The sequence below is a fragment of the Rhinolophus sinicus genome, linkage group LG01 (assembly GCF_036562045.2).
Source record: "Rhinolophus sinicus isolate RSC01 linkage group LG01, ASM3656204v1, whole genome shotgun sequence".
NCBI classification, from domain to species: Eukaryota; Metazoa; Chordata; class Mammalia; order Chiroptera; family Rhinolophidae; genus Rhinolophus; species Rhinolophus sinicus.
Window position 1 is genome coordinate 154263744 of NC_133751.1, and position 23105 is coordinate 154286848.

At 38.1% G+C, this 23105-nt stretch overlaps 1 protein-coding gene across 4 annotated transcripts in view; it reads right to left on the reverse strand.

The window, feature by feature from the left end:
- STK39 (serine/threonine kinase 39) overlaps positions 1-23105 on the reverse strand; it is a 281554-nt gene that overhangs the window by 90033 nt on the left and 168416 nt on the right. For 2 of the 4 annotated variants that reach the window (XM_074337417.1, XM_019727361.2), the window contains 2 exons: positions 22670-22732; positions 20787-20854 (listed from right to left, as the gene is read on the reverse strand). In XM_074337417.1, coding sequence (XP_074193518.1) covers positions 20787-20854; positions 22670-22732 — 131 coding nt within the window. The remainder of the gene's footprint in view (positions 1-20786; positions 20855-22669; positions 22733-23105) is intronic. The other 2 variants (XM_074337430.1, XM_074337427.1) reach the window with 1 other exon arrangement.

A 23105-nucleotide genomic window follows, 5' to 3' on the forward strand; every position in this document is an offset into this window, starting at 1 on the left:
ACAGTTTAGAATTATGGGTATAAACTGAAAACCTGAAAAAAAGTACTAGAGGCTCATTTAGAAAAAAAACGCATGATCTATCCCCATAATTCCTTCTCTGCCGCACTTTTGCAAATGAGGGCTCCTCTGGATGACATACAAATCAGCTTCTTGAATGTTCCTATAAGAATGGCAACATTAGTTGCTCATCTAATATCTACCCATAAGATTTCTCTTAGATCAACACACTGCAAAAGGGGACTCTGGTTGTCTGAACTCTTAACTTGGACTAACTATCCTCTCCTCGCCAAAAGCATTTCCTTAACTTCTCTAAGCTCAGCCGCTCTCTTTGAGTTGACCAGCAGAAAAAAAACAGATGTAAATCTAGTTTAGTCCCTAAAGAAATAACTTTATGCTATTAATTCAATGAGGACAAGCCCTAGACTTCTAAGGACGGCCATTCTAAGAAAACACAATTCAAGAACGTTTTTACAAACATATAGTAGGTCAAATTTTCTGCTGTGTTATCCAAGGTTCTCTAGAAAGAACCATGAGATAAATTTCTCTTGAATTTAGTTTCAAGCAAAAGCTTGCCACTCCATATAGTTTTTTAATTGTACATGTTTATTTTTATCAGGAGAGGAGAACTATATAGACAACTATAATTTCCTGGTTGCTAAGAAGCTGAGAGCTAAATTTACTTCTGTGATTTTATCACTCTGGGTTCCTGGTCCAGTTCTCTATCCACCCTCAAAATAGTTTTAAAATCCCATTTTGGTTTCATTTTCCTTCTCTGACGTTATGTTTTGGTATTGTAATTTACCTCAAATCTTCTCTAGAAAAAGGCCAGGTAGAAAGAATACATCATTCATTTACATCATGTGGTTAAATCAATGTTTACTTAAGTTTTGGTTCCTCTAAATATCGTTAAAGTATGTCACACCAATTCCTTTTTTCCAACTCATTCAATTTGATGTTTTCCACACACATCACAAAGTTCCTGTAGTTAAGTAATTCTTGCTTAGTTTAAAACAACATAGTTTAAAAATATGTATTTTCTATGGCGATGGAAGGAGAACTGTCTCTGGGTGGTGAGCACACAATGTGATATAATGATGTATTATAGAAATGCACACTTGAAACCTATGTAATCTTACTAACCATCGTCAACCCAATAAATTTAATATATAGATTCTCACAATGTTTACTCCCTCGTTTGCAATAGGTGGCATACTCTCAAAACACATGATGTGGGGCACATGAACATTGCCGTAATTTTACAGGAATGTATGTCCAAGTTCACCAACACTCACTCCTTCAGAGAGAGGCTGGGGACTGGTTCATGTGGGATATTTCTGGCCTCTGACAAAGGAGAACACAGATCCCGAAAAAAAGAAAGTAGAACTGAGAATTATGCAGAAACCAAAAGGAATTCAGAGAGGAAATCCAAGGGGTTCACCAAACTATATAAAAAGTAAGTTAAAAAGCCAGAGAATGACCTAGGATTCTGCGACTGGAGACACGGAAGCGAGCAGGAGGCAAAGGCTAAAGTGGGGAGGGGGTACAGGGGGGAGAAGAGGGGCTGTAGATCCTGGGCAAAGACTTAAAATAAGATGGAGACTGCTGGCTGAAGCTTGTGGGGCTTCAGTGTGTGCCTGAGTTAAATGCATGAGTTTTATTAGAGGTTGTTTGTTTGTTTGTTTAAATCTCCCTTTGTGAATCCTAGCTTGAATCAGTGCTTACCTCTTTCCTTGCTCCATTTTTCACAAATATGTAATTATTTCAATGACCAATAAGCAGAAGTTAAAACTGCAAAGGGATCAAATGCATGGAAATAATTTTTTGACCATTTAACGCAGTTTTCATCCCTCTGCTCTGCCACTGGATTAGCATCAACTCCATCTATCCATCTATCCATGAAAGAGTTCTCCCTTCAGAAATCATCTTTGCACATAACCTACACTACTGTAGACACGAGAAATCATCCCTTTGCATATTTAAAACATCAAACAAATACGTGACAACACAAATTCATATTTCAAGTCAGGTTTTAATTGTTTCACAGCTGTTTTTGTAGTCCCTCTCCATTCCCTTCTTCTCTTGCTCCCTTTGTGATTTGATGACTTTCTTTAGTGATACGGTTACAGTCCCTACCTTTATATTTTATATATTAACTACAGATTTTTACTTTGTTTTCCATGAGGTTTCCATATAATAACTTATATGTATAATGTGTATTTTAAGTTAATAACTACCTAAGTTTGAGCCCATTCTAAAGCTCACACTTTTACTCTCCCATTTTGTTTTTGATGTCACATTTTTATCCTGTGTGTCCCTTAATTACATACTGTAATCATAGTTATTTTCACTATTTTTGTCTTTTAACTTTCATCTTAGCTTTATAAGTAATTAATACATTACTTTTACTTTACATGTACTTTTCCTGTGAGATGTATTCTCTCATATGCGTTCTTGTTACTATTGTACTTAGCACTCTTTCTTTTCAGCTTAAAGAAGTCCCATTACCATTTCTTGTAAGGCAAGTTTAGTGGTGATGAACTCCTTTAGTTTTTGCTTGTCTGAAAAGCTCTTTCTCCTTTAATACTAAATGATAGCATTGCTGGGTAGAGTATTGCTGGTAGGAAGTTTCTTTTCTTTCAGAACTTTGAGCATATCGTGCCACTCCCTTCTGGCCTATAAAGTCTGTGCTGAAAATCCACTCAGTCTTATGGGGTTCCCTTGTACATAACAAGTTGTTTTTCTCTTGATGTTTTTAATTTTCTCCTTGTCTTTAACTTTTTAATTATAATGTGTCTTGGTGTGGGTTGCTTTGGCTTCATTTTATTTGGAATCCTCTGGACTTCCTAGATCTGGATGTCAATTTTTCTCCCCCAACCTAGAGAAGTTTTCAGCCATTATTTCTTCAAATAAGATTTCTGTCCCTTTCCCTCTTTCTTCTCCTTCTAGGATCCCTATAATTCAAGTGTTAGTCCCTTTGATGTTGTCCCATAAGTCCTCCAATTTATCCTTACATTTTTAAACTCTTTTTTTTTTTTTGCTGCTCTGATTGGGTGACTTCTACTGCTTTTTCTTCGTATTGACTGATCCTTTCTTCTGCTTCATCTAGTCTGCTGCTGGACCCATTCTTGACCTCAGTTTGGTGAGCATCTTCATGACCACTACTTTGAACTCTTTATCAGGTAAATTACTTATCTCCATTTCATTAAGAATTTTTTCTGAGGTTTTATTTTATTTTTTCATTTGGAACATACTTCTCTTTCTTTATTTTGCTTGACTCTCTGTGTTGGTTACTTTATAGTAGATAAAACAACCACCTCTCCCAGTCTTGAAGGACGGCCTCATGTAGGAGATGAACCTTTTGGATCAGCCCTGCCCCAACTCTTGTCTTCTCTCAAACCTCTGTGTTTGTCCAAGCCATCCTATTATATTTTTTAATAGCTCCAAGTAGTTGAGGATGTGCCAAGACTTGTCAGCGTCCCAAAGGGGAAGATCTCAGCATCTAGATTTAGGCTGACTGGAAGCCAGACCCTCAGGCAGCAGCTTTTAAAAGTATGCAAATATATATAGTCCTGAGGGGCTGTAGTGGCCACCGGTACCAGGCGATTTGGACCGGTACCAGTTGCTAGGTGGCAACTGCAAAAATCTGGCTCCAGATGAGTGTATCAGCTCCTTTTTTGGAAGATACAGCAAGCTGGAACAAAGCAGAAGGAGGGTGCCAAGATGGCATCCACAGCCTAACAGGCCACTAAATGTATCCATAAGCCATTTAAAATGTATCGTCTTTATGTGTCTCCTTTTTCTGTGTTATACAGGGACGTCATTACCAACAACAGCTGACTTTTGAGGGATGAAATAGTTCCTACAATACTGTTGAGCATATCAGGGGTGCTGTTAATTGAATGGCAGAGATAGCCTCCCCTTTAAGGTAACCTTAGGATTAATGGACCTTTCCACAGTTTCAACACTAATAATATAGTAGAGAATAAAAGGAAAAAAAAAGAATTTTCCATACCACTCAATATGCAACTTGAGGTCCAAGGCTACTATGAAAGTTTTGGAGACCTCAAACATGGTGATTTAATGAACATCGCAAAGTCTATTCTAGCCTTAGAGAAGTTACTGAGCATCAGCTTGATTTGTTATTAAATTAATCTTAATAAAACTGAAATATGACCCCAAGTCTGTTTATAGAAAAGATGAAAATGCTGAAAAAAGTAGCCTTTAGTAATTCTTTAAGAAACAGAAAAGAAAGTATAAAAAGACTAGGAGTTTACAAAAAGAGAAGAAAGCAGACAATTAAACTGTACACACCACCAAATCTACTAACACCCAAATTCACATACTGCCTGTTGCACTCAGGCGGGGAAGCCCCAGTGAAGTCAATGATAGCTTTCTGGGATTGAGTGAGGACTTATAGAGCGTAAGGAGAGGGTAACGAGCGTGCTGGGCATGGGGCCTGGCAGACACATAGGACTGGGGAAGCGAGGCTGAGAACGCAGCACGCAGCAAACACGGAGCGACCTAACCAACCACATCTAAAAGCCCAAACTCAGTAACAATTCTAACAGGACCACTACCAAATGTGATTATTTTAAATTCTCCTTTCAAATCAATATAGGAAAATAATGAATGAGGACACTGAAGAGTAATAAACCTGACAACAGAGATGAGAAAAAAAGCCGTTTTAGTAAACAGCAAGCTCCTCAGAACTTCTGTTTAATACTTAAAAAGTAAACATATAATTCTCAAATATCCATTGCTCATTTAAACCTTAGAAATTATGACATACCCCGCCACAAAAAGTTATAAACAAGAATATAATGATGTAATTTCAAAATTCAATCTGATTAAAAAAAAAAAAGTCAGTCCTAAAAATGCGCATTAGTGCCTTTTCACATTTTCTCCTCCAGTCCCCCGATTCCTGTATTTTGCAGAGCACAGCTGGGAGCTGCACAGCAGAGCTAGAAAACACCACACTTGCCTTGTGACTCACCCACTCCCACAGTCCTCACAACAGGTCAGAGAAAGTCGCACAGAAAGGGGACAGTGGAAAAGGGTGAAAGAGCTGATTGTGTCACCTCTTTAGCAAGAGGAGGCCAGTGGAGGAGAGGAGAGAATAAAGGCTAAACTGAATATAACATTGAAGTTTAGGCTAGACTTGACTTTTTTGTATCCTAACTGATAGAAAAATGATGGCTTAATGCACTAGATGCCATTAAAAGATGGCAAAGGAAGATTCAACAATGCTCTTTGAAGACAATGACTAAAGAAGAACAAAACTTTCATTTTTTATGCCAGAAAGTATAGATTATTCAATAAACTGATCACAAGAGAATGAAGGATTGTTAAATATCTTCTAGTCCTGATTTTTTTTCAGTTCCTCGTTTTCTTTTAGATGTTCTGGGATGAGAGAGGTGAAGGAGATGGAATATTTTGAGAAACTAAAAAGGTTCATCTTAGCTACCTGGATATTGCTGACAATGCTCTAAGCAAATACTATTACTTCCCTGCAACAGAGCAGTTAGCCTAATGCAGTCAAAAGGCCAATATGACAAGGATCCTTGGTGTGATTCATAATGTAAGAGTTTACAATGGTGTAGGCCATGCTGTGGTAATAAACATTCATTTTAAGCCTTTTGAAAGACTAATACTTCATTTGAACATTCTCAGAGAAAGCTTTCTCTTTGTAGGAGGGACAAAATGGTACAATCAAGCCATAAAAAGAGAATGGATCAAAGTACAACAACCCAACAGTTTTTGCACTGAGGTGACCCCGTCGTATCCACTCTACTGCACAAAAATCTAGAACCAACTCCAGACAAATGGGCAGGGTTTAATTTTACTGAATCTCCAAAGCTTCTACATTAAGATAACAAAGGCAATCAGCTGGAACACTCACAAATTCTCCATGTAGGGAACTGAAAAGTCATCTTAAAGTACCCACCACAGCGTGCTCTGACTTACACAATCAGTGCAGACACCCGGCCCCATATCGATGGGTGTGGGAGAGCAACCCCAGCTCCCCAGGGCTCCCTGGAGTGTCAGAGAAAGTGGTTGGCTTCTTACTCAGGCTAGAAACCCTGCAGGCACTTCCTTGAAAAAAGACGTATTTCTGCAAACAAAAATGAGCTAAAGGGTTTTGAGGAAGACTTATGTAAATATTTTGTGGCCAGGTACGCTTGCTTTACATCATCTCCAGTATCCAAACACATTAAAAAACTGCAGCAAAAACTTTTGGAGATTAAAATTACTTAACTACTTACTTCACTGGGGAAACTCACTGAAATAAGCAGATTACCAGAGAGTGTAGAGTTCTATTTTCTGAAAATTTTTAAAAAGGGTGGCTCTCATATTTGTATGATAGTCTGATTTCCACGTGGCCCTGAGGCTGGGAGCTCAGAAGATAATCTCTAGGTACTCCATACAGCCAAATTTTGAGGTAAGTAAGAGTCTTATCAAGCGATAGGTTTATATTTTGCTACGGTTCCCTAAAGTATAATGGATATTTTCTACTTATTCTTCATTCTATGCTTTTAAGGTTAGGTAAGTTAATGATAAAAAACTCTCAGGAAACTAGGAATAGAAGGGAACTTCCTGAACTTGATAAAGAATATCTATAAAACCTACAGTAAATATCATAATGATGCGAAACTTGAAGCTTTCTCAGTAAGATCAGGTAGCAGGCATGGATGTCCCCTCTCACCACCTCTTTTCAACGTTACACTGCAAATACTAGCTAATGCATTAAGACAAGAAAAGGAAATAATATACAAATTGTGAAGAAAGAAAGAAAACTGTCCTTCACAGATGACATGATCATCTGTGTAGAATCTTTTTTTTTCTTTTTAAATGGACCAAAAAACCCCTCCTGGAAATAATAAGTAATAATAATAAGATTACAGGATTAATATAGAAAAGTCGCCTGTTTTCCTCTGTACTAGCAATGAACAAGTAAAACTGGAAATTAAAAACATAGTGTCATTTATATTAGCAACCACCCCCACAAATGGAACCCTTAGGTATAAATCTAACAAAATATGTATAAGATCCATATGAGGGCAACTACAAAACTCTGATGAAATAAATCAAAAAAGAACTAAATAAATGGAGAGATATTCAATTTTAACAGACAGGAAGACCCATATTGTCAGGATGTCAGTTCTTCCCAACATGACTATAGATTCAATCTTGATCAAAATTCCAGCAAGTTATTTTGTGGATATCAACAAACTTACTCTAAAGTTTATATGGAGGACAAAAGACCCAGAATAGACAACACAGTATTGAAGGAGAAGAACAAAGTTGGAGGACTGTCACTACCCAACTTTAAGACTTATTATAAAGCTGTACTAGTCAAGACAGTGTGCTATTGGTGAAAGAATACAAAAATAGATCAATGGAACAGAATAGAGAACCCAGAAAAACACTCTATAAATACAGGCAGCCGATCTTTCACAAAGGAGCAAAGATAATAGAATGAAGCAAAATAGTCTTCTCAACAAATGGTGCTTGAACAACAGGGTGTCCACATGTAAGAGAATGGATCTAGACACAGACCTTACATCCTTCATAAAAAGGAACTTAAAATAGATTACAGACCTAAATGTAAAACTATAAAACTGCTAGGAGAAAACATAGATGATATTGGGAATGGTAATGCCTTTTTAAATACAACTCCAAAGGCACAGTCCATGAAATAAATAATTGATAAGCTGGACTTCATTAAATTTAAAAACTTCTGCTCTGCGAAATGCAATATCAAGTGAATGAGAAGATAAGCCACAGACCAAGAGAAAACATTTGAAAAATATATATATGATAAAGGACTGTTGTCCAAAATATATATAAAAAAAAACCTCCTGAAACTCAACAATAAGATAACATATGAAAAGAAAACAAAGAAAAAAGAAAAGAAAATTGGGCCCAAAACTTGAAGACACCTCACCAAAGAATATAGACAGATGGTAAACAAGCACCTGAAAAGATGCTCCACATCATATGTCATCAGGGAAACGCGAATTAAAATAACAATGAGATACCACTATATACCTCTTAGAAGGGCCAAAATCTGGAACACTGACAACGACAACACCAACATCAAATGCTGACAAGGACGTGGAGCAACAGAAGTCTCATTCATTGCTGGCGGGAATGCAAAATGGTACAGCCACATTGAAAGACAGTTATCAATTTCTTAACAAAATGAAACACACTCTTACAGTCCAACAGTCGTGCTCCTTGGCCTTGGTATTTACTCAAAGGAACTGAAAATTTATGTCCACACAAAAACCTGCACATGGATGTTTATAACAGATTTATGCATAACTGCCCAAATTTGGAAGCAAACCAGGATGTCCTTCAGAGGTGAATGGATAAGAAACAAAAACAAAAAACCCAAAAAACTGTGGAACATACAGACAATGCATATGATTCATAGCTAAAAAGAAATGAGCTATCAAGACATGAAAAGACAGGGAGGAACTTTAAATGCATATTACTAAGTGAAAGAAGCCCATCTGAAAAGGCCACATGTTGTATGATTCCAACTATGTGACATTCTGGGAAAAAGCAAAACGATGGAGACAATAAAAGAGATCAGTGGTTGTCAGGAGTGTGGGAGAACACAGAGGATTTTTAGGGCAGTGAAAACACCATATGATACTATTAAGTTGGATACATTTAATTATACATTTGTCCAAACCCATAGAACATACAAAACCAAGAGTGTAAACCATAATGTAAACTACGGACTTTGGGTAATAAAGATGTATCAACATAGGGTCACAGATTGTGACAAACCAACACACCACTTTGTTGGGGATATTGATAACAGGAAGTCTATGAATGTGTGGGGTCAGGGGGTAAATGGGAAATCTTTGTACCTTTCTCTTAATTTTGTTGTGAAACTAAAACTGCTCTAAAATAAATAAATAAAGCCTTTAAAAAGAAGTTAAGGAAACAGAGTCTCCACAGAAAGGGACACAGCTCTGCCAACATCTTGATTTTAGCCCAGTGGGACCCATATTAGACTGCTGACTTTAGAACTGTAAGATCATAATTTTTTGCTGTTTTAAGCCACTAGGTATGTGGTAATCTCTTAGAGCAGAGATAGAAAACTAATACAAAGGCCAACCAATGAAATTCACTGAGCAGCAGAGATTTCCCACTACATCACTAGTTAAGAACTGTAAAAAGAACAAAGTTTTCCAGTACTCTGAGAATTGCAAAATACCATTGAATGTATATTCCAAGAAGCCTGGTTTCAATGGGGAAAGAAAAGTTAATGCAAAGAAAGCCCCCAAACTGAAGTATGCTTGTTACCATCAACATTTTGAGGAAGAAATTTTACCACTCATTATCTCCAGGGATATGGGAAGTGAGAACTGAAATAACATTGCAAACCGTCCTCAGAATTATTCAGCTCTGATCACGAGGACACATCCTAAGAGACACCCTTCCCCCAGTAAAACTGGAGAGAATTTTTAGAATGCTAAGAGCAGAAGGTTACTTCATCAGGAGCCAGGAAAGGTGGAATATAAAAAAGGGAAAGGGAGACAGCCTCTGCATAGTGCCAGAAAGGATAACTTGAAAACACTAAGACATCTGTTAAAATTTCAGGTTATTACCAGCAAGGAATCAGGTAATTAATATTGACTTAAAGGCCACCAAAGCTTGTTAAGGTACTCACTATTTTTAACACATTTCCTCTTCATGCATATCTGTGCAATGACATTAAAAAGCTCAGGAGAAAGAAGCAGGAGCTCAAGGAAGATGAGAAAGTTCTAGAAATGTGACCAAACAATTAGTTCAGCAAGTAAGACCAGCAGGCCAGAGCACTGGGGAACTTACAATGAGAGAGAGGACAGCAAGGAGGCTACCTCTGTGGGGTTGGTGTCAGGGCACTGTTCTTGGCACTGACAGTGACTGGTCATGTGACATTGCACAATTCACTGCAGTTCTCTGAGGTCAGATGAGAGCTCCCCTGAAAACACTCTGAGCTGCAGTTATGAATAAGCTCCATAGGAGCATGCCAGCTTCCACCCTTAAATGGCCTAAAGAGGCAGGATGAATTTTTTTTATTTTTATTTCTTTTCTTTTTTTTTTAGTAGGGAGCCTTCTACCAGAGAGGGGTCTGGAGGAGGAAACATAGCGACACTTCAAAACTTGCATGTTGAGACTTGGTCCTGAGACCCTGAGGTAGGTGGGTACAGCCAATGGATAGCCTAGGAGAAGTACCCTAATATTGGTATATAGTAGGGCAGAGAATGCTTCCATAAGGATCCTTATTCACCATGACGTCCCTTTATATCTCTGCCACAGAAATTATGTCTAGCAGTTCTTATAGCATGGAATCCATATAGGTTTTAAAAAATAAGATATAATATTATAGCAAAAGTATTACCTTGGGAGTTTTTGTAAAGGACATCTAGTAAAGAGTAATTTTTGTACACATTTCCAGTATAGCATCAAAAATAAAGAGCTGCACACATAAAAAAATGTCTTGTGCGGCACCTTGATATTAAAAGTGTGTGCAACATGTCTTTAGTTAAGAATCCCTCAGTCGGCACTCCTGTAATATACACTTATTAAGGGTCTGTCACATGCTAGGCATTGTGTACTGTTCTAAAAGAATGAAGAAAATCTCTCCTCTCTCCAATTGTTATGTCCCACACATCACTTCCTCTAACCCCAGCAAGCAGCCAAGGGAGGATTTCCTAAAGAATAGGTATGCATTAGAAGGGAGAATCCAAAAGAACAGCGGCAAAATGGAACCCTACATTTGTGTTCTGTCACTGGGGAGCATGTTACACTGAGGAATCATGCATTTTTGTGGCTTCTCAGGGCAGTGCCTGAGTGAAAATGCTGTTGTAAGAACTCAGGCCTAACACAGTGTGAGGAAGCAGCATCAGCTGCTACAGGGGTAGTGACATCCCCCTGACCCAAAGCCACAACCAGTCCTTATAACCCCCGTGCACTTTGATACTGCGCTTACTCAATTATGTATCTCCAGGTTTCTTAACCTCTAAGAAGAACATTTCACCAACGTCAAAAAGATTTTTTTTTTACTGGCCACTTTTCAAACATCGTTTTTGCATATATAAGCTTTTATATGCTGCTACACTTAAAACTGGGAACTCCGTATATATCAAACAATACTTTTTAAGTAATGTTTTGGCACAGTCAAAATATAAGACAGCCACTTAAAAGGACTGTGTAGACTTATACTCATTGATAAGATATCAAGGACAGTAACAAAGCAGATTATAAAACAACTGTTTCATAAAAATAAGCAAAATATTTATATACTACCATTAATATGTTAGTATTATAATATTTATATACTAACATTAAAGTATACGTTAACATAAAGGTAGAAAAAAGACTAGAAGAATATTTATTAAGAGGCTAATACTAATGTATCTCTGGGTAGGATTATGGATGATTTTATTTCTTGTTCTTCTTTCTTTTAATTGAGATTCTAAATTTCTAAGATGACCATGTATCATTCAAAAATAAAGAACTTTATACAATCCCTATTGCTGAAAGTATTTACACTCACGAACGTCATGCTCCATTGTCAGAAAAAAAAAAAGACATCTCATAATGAATGATTTTTAATTTGTCTATTTTGCTTCCCTTCCTTACAGTACCACGTTTTTCTGAATATACATGTGACTTGATTTAGCATGTTTACTAGCAGGAAAATTTTGTAGATGCAAAAGCCCTTTACCCTACACTACATATTTATACTATCTCCATGGACCATATGATCAATAACACTGAATTAACATCAGAAGACCCAGTCTCCAGCCTGGGTATACTAGCTCCGTGACTGTAGGAAAGCAACAAGCATAGAATGAAAAGAAAAATTATATCGGGCAAGGGATGTGACAGTGCTTCCAAAATTATAAAAGACTACAAATGCCGGCTGCTGTTTGCATCATTACCTTCAGCATCTCCTCCAAAATATTTTCAGGTATTCCTGTCACAATATTTAATGATGAGTTTATCAGGAATTATTGTTAAAAGAACATTTATGTGAAATGTTAAAGAAAAGACGGGTAAAGGTAACAATCCTGGATGTGTATGAGTTTCTTACTGCATTCAAAATGGAACAGGAGAGAGCTCGGCCACAGGGCCAAGCGGAGAAGAGCAAGAACAGACCCAGGGTCAAGCCCTATTTCTGCGTCTTCTGAGCTGTACAGCATTGGGCAAAACACTGCCATGATTTTACACCTTACTCTCCTCAGCTATGAAATGGCAGTCACAGGATTGATGCCGTGGAGGTTTCATGATGATTACACTAGACAAAGCACACGCAGTGCTTATCACCATGCCTGGCACATAAGAGGAACATCATCACTTAAAGGACCTCACAGACCATAAAGCAAAGATGTGCAACACCGAGTCCAATTCTCAGAGAAATGGCAAGAACCAAAAGAGAACATTTTAAAAAATTGAGTAAAATGTCAAATATTTTTCACTTTGAAGAACTGTATTTCTAATAAGTTGCTTCCTACATATTTACACATACCACTACTGGAAAACAAACAGGGTCTTGTCAGAAATAATTGAAGTCTCAGGAGGTCAGCATCAAAGACCACAGCCTGACACTGCCCCTGGATTCAACCTAACCATCACTCTTCTCGAAATTTGGATGTTGAAAAAAATAAACACTGGTTACTATGGGAACTAGCAACCCAAAGGTAACATTCAGACAAAAGGGTTCTCACCTACCTTTAATTACCCATAGCTCTTCTTTTCATCTGTCTTCTTAGTGCATTTATCACTTTCTACCTTGTATTATAGCCATTTGTTCAGGGTCTGATCTCTCCGCCTACACGGGAAGCTCTTTTGACTACAGAAACTCTGTCTTACTCATCTTTGGATTTTCAACAAAGACTTGCACAAAGAAAGCCATAAATAAGTAGTTTGTTAAGGAAAAAAAAGAACATGTACTAAAAGGCATTGCCACAATTGAACACTATGCCTACACTATTTAACCTTCTGGGATAAATTAATCAAGCTTCTAAACCACTTGACTAGTAAGAATTATGTAATTAGCCTGATTTTACAGGCTAGAGAATGATTTAAGAATTCTGATCCCTCCAGAATAATAATACAGAATTATAATTTAGGCATACAGATGCTAAAACAGTGATCAACATTGTTTTTATCAACTTTAGCTTTCTTTATGAAATTATAATTTACTCAAGTCTATACCAATAGTTAAATTCACCATTTAATACATTAAATTAATAAATCAAATTAGACAATATTGTCATGCTAAAGGATTCTTGTTAAAATAAATATCCTACTCTAGAGATCATTTTTCCCTACAAGCAGGAAAGCTCTTTTGTTGGCCTCCGGTCTTTAAGTGACTCATCAAGATATAATGATACTGCTACATAATAACAAGGTAAATTCATTATGAGCAAATTGGTGGCCTACACCATATCAGAGCATCTCTGTGTAACGACTGCCATGGTTGCCTTTAGTGAAACCATAACTACGATCCACTGGGCCGAGCTGTCAAAAAGTATGAATTGTACCCGGCACAAAGGAATTAGCAATTTAATTGACAAGTTCATCATTTTTCCAAACTAGTGATCCTGATTATGAAAAACATGTTTTGTGTCAAATACATGACTATCCTATTTTATGAAAAATATACTAATGGCAAATATTTGTTCAATGTTTAGCTCAAACCAGAAATTGTTCTGCCATTCTTTGGCAGTATATAAACTATGAGATCACCTACTTGGTGTTTTCCTCCTGGAATGTGTTTAAGAGGATTTCTTCATCTTGTGCCTAACTTTATGATATTCAGGGTTTTGTTTTTTTTAAATAACATAGATGACATCGCCATATACACAATGGACAAGAGAACATTTGCAGAAAAGCACATACAGGAAAACAAGAAAAAACTACATTTTAACTATCTCCATCCAGCATTCGATTTTTGAGACCTAAGGTCTAATCCTTTGTCTCCAAGCTTACAAAACAACAGGTCAGTTTTAAAAGTATGTTAAAGCAATATTATATTTTTTTCAAGGACAGTATTAGCCTTTGCCACCTCAGTCTTTTGCCTATGATCACCAGAAATGAATAATAGAAAAATAAATATACTACTTCTAGCCACAATGTATGTCTTTTTTCACAGAATGTGACATTTTGAAAAGTGAAATATTCCCAGTTTCCTACTTGCAGAATGAAGGTGATTGGGGGGGGGGGGGGGGGAGCCACACTCCTAGGAGGTAGGTCTGTAAAATGCTATGTCAAAAAGTAAGTCAGAATGACCTTTCCGAGAGGTGGAGAAGGCAGCCATCCACAGAGCACTAGTTAAGAACTGATGAAAGGCCGGCTTGAACTGAAGTCTCTACCCAGCAGCCTGTAGAGCACAACACACATAAATGTCACGCCCAGATGACCTCAGAGGACAAGAAAGGCAAGCGTACTGTTTCCCAGTACCCACTAGCCACACATTGTCTAGACCAGTGATTCGCAAAGAGAGAGTGAGGGGTGTGTGTGTGTGTGTGTGTGTGTGTGTGTGTGTGTCTATATGTGTATATGTGTGTGCTTACTTACTTATATGTATTGCAATTTTGATGTGGAAAAAGGAATGAGAAGGGTACAAACAAGGGCATGGATCTTATAAAATCTGATAAACACTAGCCAGAACCTTCCAGCTTCCTCTCACACAGAATGGTTTCGGAAATAACTTCTCTGGGCCCGGAGGGGATACAAGTGATCTGGAGTAAATTTCAAATGGGGAATGTGATATGAAGAAATTGTATGACCGGGCGGATACCGGATGACAGGTTTCTGATCCTCAACGAGCATGTGACTTTGAGGGTTCTAAGGGAAGGGAGTCAGACCTATGAGGGGGTGTTGGTGGTGAGAGAGAAAGGCAGGAGACTGCCACCCTGCACACAGGAGATCACTGAGGCCAATTCTATGATCCATATTTGTTTACGATTTAAACAGTGATTCTAAAACTGGGACCCGTGGGTGTTCTCACAGAATCTTCTATGAATGTTTTAAAATGTTGTTTCTGTTTCAATTACATTCACACTCACATACATATTTATATTCTGGAATATCAGGATAATGTCCTTAAATTCAGCCACTAACATGGCAAATTTACTCTGCAGCTCTCCTACACAATTATCACCTCATTTCTCAAACCTTGAACATATTTTCCTTCCTCACTCTCAACAGACGACACACCTTATTTTACTGAGAAAATAGAAACGAGAAGACTTCTATCTGGCCCGGCCCAAATACACTAGTCTCCTCGCTCCTCTGCCTGCCCTTCATGATGGTGGCTACACTGTCCAACAGGTGAACTCCCCGTTCTCCTAAGTCTGACCTACGTGGATGCCTGCGCATCACCCCTTTCCACCCATCTGAGGACATCAGTCTTACAACGTCCCCTCTCTTATTCCATTTTTCCTTCTCAATGGGATCATTCCCATTAACCTATATAAATAATGCTTCTGAAAAAGAACTCCTTTCACTCCATTTCTTTCTTTGCTCCCCTGTATATTGCAAATTTCTAGCAAGAATTATCGTGCTAACAAGTTATCTATCCTTGTTACCTCATGTTCTCTCTTGCCACTCTGTCCTGACCCCAATTCAATCAGGCTTTTGTCTCTATCATTCCACTGAAACAATCCTTGCCAAGGTCGAAAACATGCTGCATTTTGCCAAATACAATGGTGAATTCTTAGTTTCCATTTTACTTGCTCTATTAATAGCAATCGATAGCAGCTTTTCACTCCTTTCTTGAGACACTTCCTCTGGTTTACCAGACCACCATTCCCTCCTGTGCTGCACCCGCCTCTCCTTATCAATCAGGTCATTGTTCCTCATCCATGCCCCACCTGAGGGTGTACCAGACCACTTCTCTTCTTTTCCTTCATCACTCCCCAGGTGATCTCATATAATTGCATGGCTTTAAATACCATATGTGCCACCAGTTCTCAAATTTACATCTCTAGCTCAGAAATCCATTTCCTTTGAAATCTAGACTGATGCACCCTACGTGTCCTCATCACATAGATCTCCACCAGACAAGCCAAACTTAACGTGTCTGAAACTGAACTCTTTTTTTTTCATTTATTTTTTTAATTTATTGGGGTGACAATTGTTAGTAAAATTACATAGATTTCAGGTGTACAATTTTGTATTACATCATCTATAAATCCCATTGTGTGTTCACCACCCAGAGTCAGTTCTCCTTCCATCACCATATATTTGATCCCCCTTTACCCTCATCTCCCACCCCCCACCCAGCTTACCCTCTGGTAACCACTAAACTATTGTCTGTGTCTATGAGTTTCTGTGAAACTGAACTCTTGATTCCACCCCACCCACAACTCCAACTCTCCTCCACATCTCAGGAAACAGCAATTCCATTCACCCATATTTTCAGGCCCAGTCCTTGAATAATCTTTGATTTCTCACACCTCCATCTAGAGTCCAATAATTGCTTGTCACCTCCATTACTGCCCACCCTGGTCCAGGTCCCATCATCACTCTCTGCATCTCTGTGATAGCCTGCCAGTGGGCTCTCTGCTTCCACCTAAGTGGCGTCTCTATGGTTTATTCTCCATAAAGCAATCACAGTGCTCATTTTCAAATTTAACTCACATCATATCACTCACAAACCTTCAATGGTTCCCACCCACTAACAGTGATATCCAAAGTCTTTACCACAGGCCACATGGCCCTATGTGATTCAGCCTGTGGTAGCTCTCTGACCTCATCCTTCACCACTCTGTCCACACGGGTCCTCCCGCTGGTTTTTTATAACTGCTTATAACATGCTTCTGACCAAGAATCTTTGCAGTCACTGTGTGCTCTGTCTAGAACTCTCTCCTTCCACAAACAACCTCATGGTTTGAATCCTTACTCCATCCGTGGTCTGCTCAAACATCACTTTATTTAGAGAGCCCTCTGTGGTAGGCAGTATTTTATGTCTGCCTCCAATATTCTTGTCCCCGGGGGTACATCTCCTGCATCATCCTCACCCCTGAGTGTGAAGAGGATCTTTAAACATGATGGGCTGTCACTCCCATGATTAAGTTATGTTATATGGAAAAGGTGAATGGATTCTGCAGTTGGAATGCAAGTTCCAAATCAGCGGATTTTGACTTAATCAAAAAGGAGGTTATCCTAATGGGACGGGCTTAATCAGGTAAAAAACCTTTAACAGAGGGACTGAGCTCTTGGAGGAGAGAGGAGGGGAGATGGTGTCCTTCTGCCCTTGAATAAAGCAAAGTCACGTTGTGAACTGACTGTGGAGTGGGATGGTCTGAAGGAGCGGAGGACCTCGGTCCACAATCGCAAGGAACTGAATTCTGACAACATCCAAATAAGCTTGGAAGACGACCTCAAGCTCCAGGTAAGCATGCCTTACTTGCAGACTTGTAAGACACAGCAGAGAACCCACCTAAGCGGTGCCCAGACTTCTGACCTAAAGCAACCGTGAGATAGTAAATCTAGGTTGTCTTAAGCCACTAAGTTTGTGGTAACTTGTTACATAGCAGTTGAAAACTAATATAATTTCCTTAATACAGAATAGCACCCCCTATACTTTCTATCCTCCTGATGTAGCTTCTACTTCGGAGAACTTGATGTATCATAATATATCATATAAGTAATATGAATATTAGAATTGTTCTTCTCCCTGCCTCTAGAATATAAGCTCCTGGAGGGCAAGAAATGTGTCTTCTTTTCTTTCCCCATCGCATCACAAATGCACATAGCAGGTGCTCAATAAATATTTACAAAATGAATGAATATATTGGCTTTTTACATTTACATCAGCAGAGTGATCACAAAAATTTTAAAGCATTTAACTTTTAACTTTCAAAGGCTGTTTCTCAAATTAAAGTATAAGGTTTGCCCTTCGAGGAGTCCAACATTATATTCTGAGAAATGCTTAAGTTCTCAAATATGAAAAACATTAGCTTAAAAAAACCCTGTAAAAAATATAGGGGAAAAACGTATACAAACAATTGGGCATCAACATATGTTCACTAAAATAAGTTATACTAAAAACCATTTCCATATTTTCTAGGCTGTTAGATTCAGGAAAATACCATTGTTATAACATGTCTTAATTTCAGCAACACTTTCAATGAATTCTTTTATGATATCCTTCTGAATGGTTAATGTCCACTAAAAGGCAGGGGAGTCGATAGGATTTGGTTTTGGTTGAACAACTATACCATAAAATACTAGCTAATTATTGAAAGCCATTCAAAAAGCGAGCGATTTCTAACAGAGCCAGAGCCGGAGGCTCTGTCATACTTGGAATTGTTGAACATGTTAATCAATGTTTTAGAAAAAGATGTCAAAAATAGGTTCATCAAACTGGCAAGTGATATATATTCAAACACTGTAACTAATATGACACATTGACAATCAAGAATGAAATGTATGGTGGGCAAGCAATGAGTCAAAAGCAAGTTCATTATTATAGTAGTAAAGATTAAGACAGAGAGAGAGTTTTAAAACATACATTGCAATTCAGAATTAGGCTTGGTAGCCTGTCAAATAGAAAAAACAAAATCAAGTTTAGTTTGAGTGTTAGGTCATGCTAAATTTGCCACTACGGTACATGAATGTTGCAAAAGGCAATGAGACCCGCTGATTTAGGAGAAATACGGAGCATGATTTGCAAAAATCACATGATTTTCCTACTGCATTCCAGCCTGCTCAGACCACATCTGGAGGCCAGCATTTAAATATGGGTGTTCGCTTATATTTAAAAGGAACACTGTTAAAATGGAAAACAATTCCATGAAAGCAGTTCTGAGGTCAACTAGGTTTTAGAGTAAACAACTTCCTTTCCTGCAGGACTTCTTTGAACATTTAATGTTAATGTGCCTTGTAATTTCCAAAATAGGTGTGTGTGTATGTACACAATCGATGGATACCATGAACCGCTGTTTCTTAACTTATCTGGAAATGGAACCCTTTCTTTTTAAAGCATCCTGTAGGACTAGTGATCTAAGCCACAAATTCAGGAAAACCACCACCTAGACCCATGAGCAAAAGAAAACAAAAGTAGGTGCAGACTAAATGTCAACAAAGGTGAACACCCAGGATTATGAGTGGGATATAGAACCGTATTATGAAAAGCACAGCTAAAGTTACTTGCACTGCTTTGCCTGGGAAAATAGAAGAACAAGCCTTGCAAATATACAAATGGCTCTCAGAAAAATGAGGAAATGTATTTGTATTATATTGTTCTATTACCTAGAGCAAGACAATATTGAAAAGTAAGGTTCAAAATATACATGTTAACACCCTTCAGGAGACTTTTATCCAGGGAGCCTGATATTTGCTCTGAGGGCCAGAATTTGAGCCCATAGGAACCCAGAGCAGGCAGGTCAGTAGAATCTTCAGGAGAAGATGAACTATAACAATGAAAGCTTTTCAATATCATAGGGGTGATCGTGGAAAAAGAGTGAGCGGAAGTATGCACAGAGGCTTGGTAAATACCCAGCAGGGACACTATAGAAAAGACCCCTGTATATATAAAGTAGGAGATTAGATGACTGGATTGTAAAGCTTACTTCCAACACTGCACACTCCGTGGACTAGACTATAACCTCCATAGTTTCGCATGTCAATGACAAACACCGGGCCAGGCACAGGGTGGGTTTCTCAGAAATACTGGTGAATGGAATGTATAAACAAACAAGTGAAAAATAAATGAAAGGAGCACCTGGTTCCAAAGTTAAATGAGAAGGGACTAGGCTATTTCATTCTTTGGAGATTGTGAAATATGCTAATTGTAACTCATAATCAAGGCTTCCTTCAAATATAAGGAAACCAGTCTTGTAATAATTTCACTGCTTGACTGGGAAATCAACTCTGAATTAAATCACACCAAGGGTTGTTGGGAGGGTCCCTTGGTAAGCAGATTGTAAACGGCCATCAGAAGGAAGGGGTGATTACCACAATGATAATTCTGCTATGATAACTCAGAGGGCTGGAAACTAACCTTGAACATGAACCTTCTTTTTATAGCCACAGCCCTGAAAACGGTCCATTCGCCATGTGTTTTATTTGTTTAATTGTCAAAGGAGAACATGTATAACTTGTTTTAAAACACCTTAAAAACTGTGACCATATTCCGATTGACCTGGTAAATTAAGCTGTTTATAATTAAGTTTAAGCAAATTTCTTTTGTCTTGAGATACCAAATTCTTAACAAAGAATATACATTAAGATGGACACTAAAATTTAAGAATCCTTTAGTAGAAAGAGTTTTCATTCCCTAGATACAAAGACTATACTGCCAGGCACCATATTTGTGTCCATTTCCTAGAAGACTGAGGGTTCTTTCAAAATACATCTGTCATCTCTCCATAGTGGCTGATCAAACCTGCCACTGAAAAATGTTCTGAACAGGCAACTTGTAGCACAAGCATGGTTTATTTCTGACAGAGACCGACTGCTGAAGTGTGAAAGAAACTCATTAAAAATCTCTTACTGTGATCTCACATTGTAAAAAACGAAAAGGAAAAACCCAAGAATGAAACAGCAAGGCACACTTGCATGGTGCTTTTCTTTTTGACTCTTCTTTAGTAAGCAGCTCAGAGAGAGAGCAATTAGTCCTAGCAACACAGCATACACTGGCTCTTTCGGGAAATCAAGTAAGTTAACAATGTTAATTTATGCTAATCTTATGAAAAGTTAATGAATGTGATCAGAATATTGTACTATAGGAAAAGTGATAGAAAATAAACAACAATATTATTTACCTTAATCTTAAAACGAGGTTCACAGCGCAAGAAGCTTCTCTATAGTCCTCACTAGCATTGGGTAGGGCCTTTAAAAACAAAACAGCAAACAGTGTTATAAACTCAGAAAACAAACAAAATCATGATATCCCTTGATTCATAGAGCCCTTGCTTTCTGGAAACTTCAAAACTATGTCTTTACACATGCTAGTCTTATTTAGCCACATATCACCTGTGTGTGAAGGTTGGAACGATGTCTAATTTCCATCACAATTGTGAATATAAACATTTCATACAGGAAGCCTCATCATAGGATGAGCCTATAAACAATTGGTATAAACTGCAGTAAGTCCAGAGAAGAAGGCTCAGCCATCTGAATAGGCACCTTGCAACCAGAGCCACTGGGCTTTGGTGATGCACAGAGGTTTTGGTGATGCAGAGGTTTGTTTGGGAACCTTCAACTTAAACCTCAGGATGCAGAGGAAGGTGGAACCCAGTAGATTAGGCCACTGTTTTATCTTTCCTGCCTTTCTCACCTAAAGCCTATTTCCTTGAATACATATCATGAACCATGACCGCTACTACACAGCCTTTTCCTATACCTATGAATCCCTGGACATGAGCAGACCTTCCTGTTGGAGTAGGACAATAAGATATTTCAGGTCAAGCCTTGGCTGTGCCACTGACCAGCTATACAACTATAGGCTAGTCATTTTCTGAATCTATTTTCCCGTTTACAACATGGGGATAATACCTGCCTCAAAATGTTGCTGGGAGAACAAAATAATATATATTAAAATGAGTTATAAACTACATGTTATATAACACTAGTTCTCCTAATCCCTTTTCCTGTTTACTCTCTTTGCCTTCTGACCCATTATTATTCCTAACTTGCCTTTAATCATTCAACCAATCCCTACAGTTTATGTCCAGGTGTTTTACTGAGTTGCCTAATACAGTGTAAAAACCTAAACTGAACCCTGCCTCTGCCTCAAACCAGTTGTGTGACTTTGGGTGAGCCACTGAACCTTTGCAAATCTTTGCTTCCTCAGCCTAACATAAGGGTCAAGGACTAAATATCTGACCTCAAATAGGTTTCCGGCAACCATGAATTCCCACTCTGTTTCCTATACAGCTGTTTCATAAAATACAGATTAGGAAGGATGGAAATGAATTTAAATGGAATATGCCGATTTGATTTAAAAAAAAACCAAAAACAAACAAACAAACTATGAGCTAAAGGCTTCATAGTATAGCTACTTTGAGAGCAGAGGGCTTGCCTATTAAGTATACAGCAAAACCAGAATGGCAGCCTACACTCTGCCTCCATGTTCATCGTTTCTCCCACGCATTGCTCATCACCCTTCATCAGCACCCAACATGACTCTGCTCACACACACACACGTCTTCTGTCATATAACTTCTAATATAAATGCATTTCACAGTCACTGAACTATTATTTTTACAAGGCAAGTTGTAAAGATAAATTGGCCCATAAAATTCAATGATAAAAGAATTATGAAAACAGGTTATAGTAATCCAACCAGGACCAAAAAAAAAAAAAAAGTATCATTTAACTATTACTACAATGTTTTGTGGCCAGAATCTAACAGAATGGTCAGTCATTTTCTTTCCTTTTCTTATTTCACACAGTACCAGCAATTTCAGAAGCAGTCTGGTAATCAATTCTTGCTCTTGAACCCATCATTTAAAGGTTGGAGGTCCTGAAAATCATGATCAATAGTAACAACACTCTTGTCCTCTATGCCCATTAAAAAAGAGAGTTTACAAGCCTCTGATTTGGAAGCACTACCCTGAAATTGTCTATCTTTCTAAAATGTTAGTTTTTCTAAAAATCTGTCTACCAAGCATTTTGGACATAAGTGACTGGTAGAGAAACATACCTGAGAGTCCTGCACAGAAAGAGACTGTATTTGCTCGGGTATGTTGCTGGCATTCACCGCTATCTGTTAAGAGAGCCACTGTTATAGCACTTTAGGAAACCAAAATGAGACATCAGGGTCAGTGTGGTTACATTAAATCTCAATTATGAGACGCAAAAATTTTCAATAATTTAAGTAATATTAAAGCAGTAGTTCCCAAAGTGTGGTCCTTTGACTCTCTGCCTTGGACTTACTTAGGACACGTGTTAAAGACTCCTGGGCCCCACCTAGCCTAATCAGAATGTTATGGAGATGGGAGAGAATCTGCATCGTTAACAAGTGGCCTGGGTGATCTTTATGCTTTTAGAGAACCACTGAGCTAAAGTGAAAGGCTTGGATTATTTGGTATTTTAAACTTATAACAGGAAGATGCCCTAGGACCATTTTCTCTTGTCCC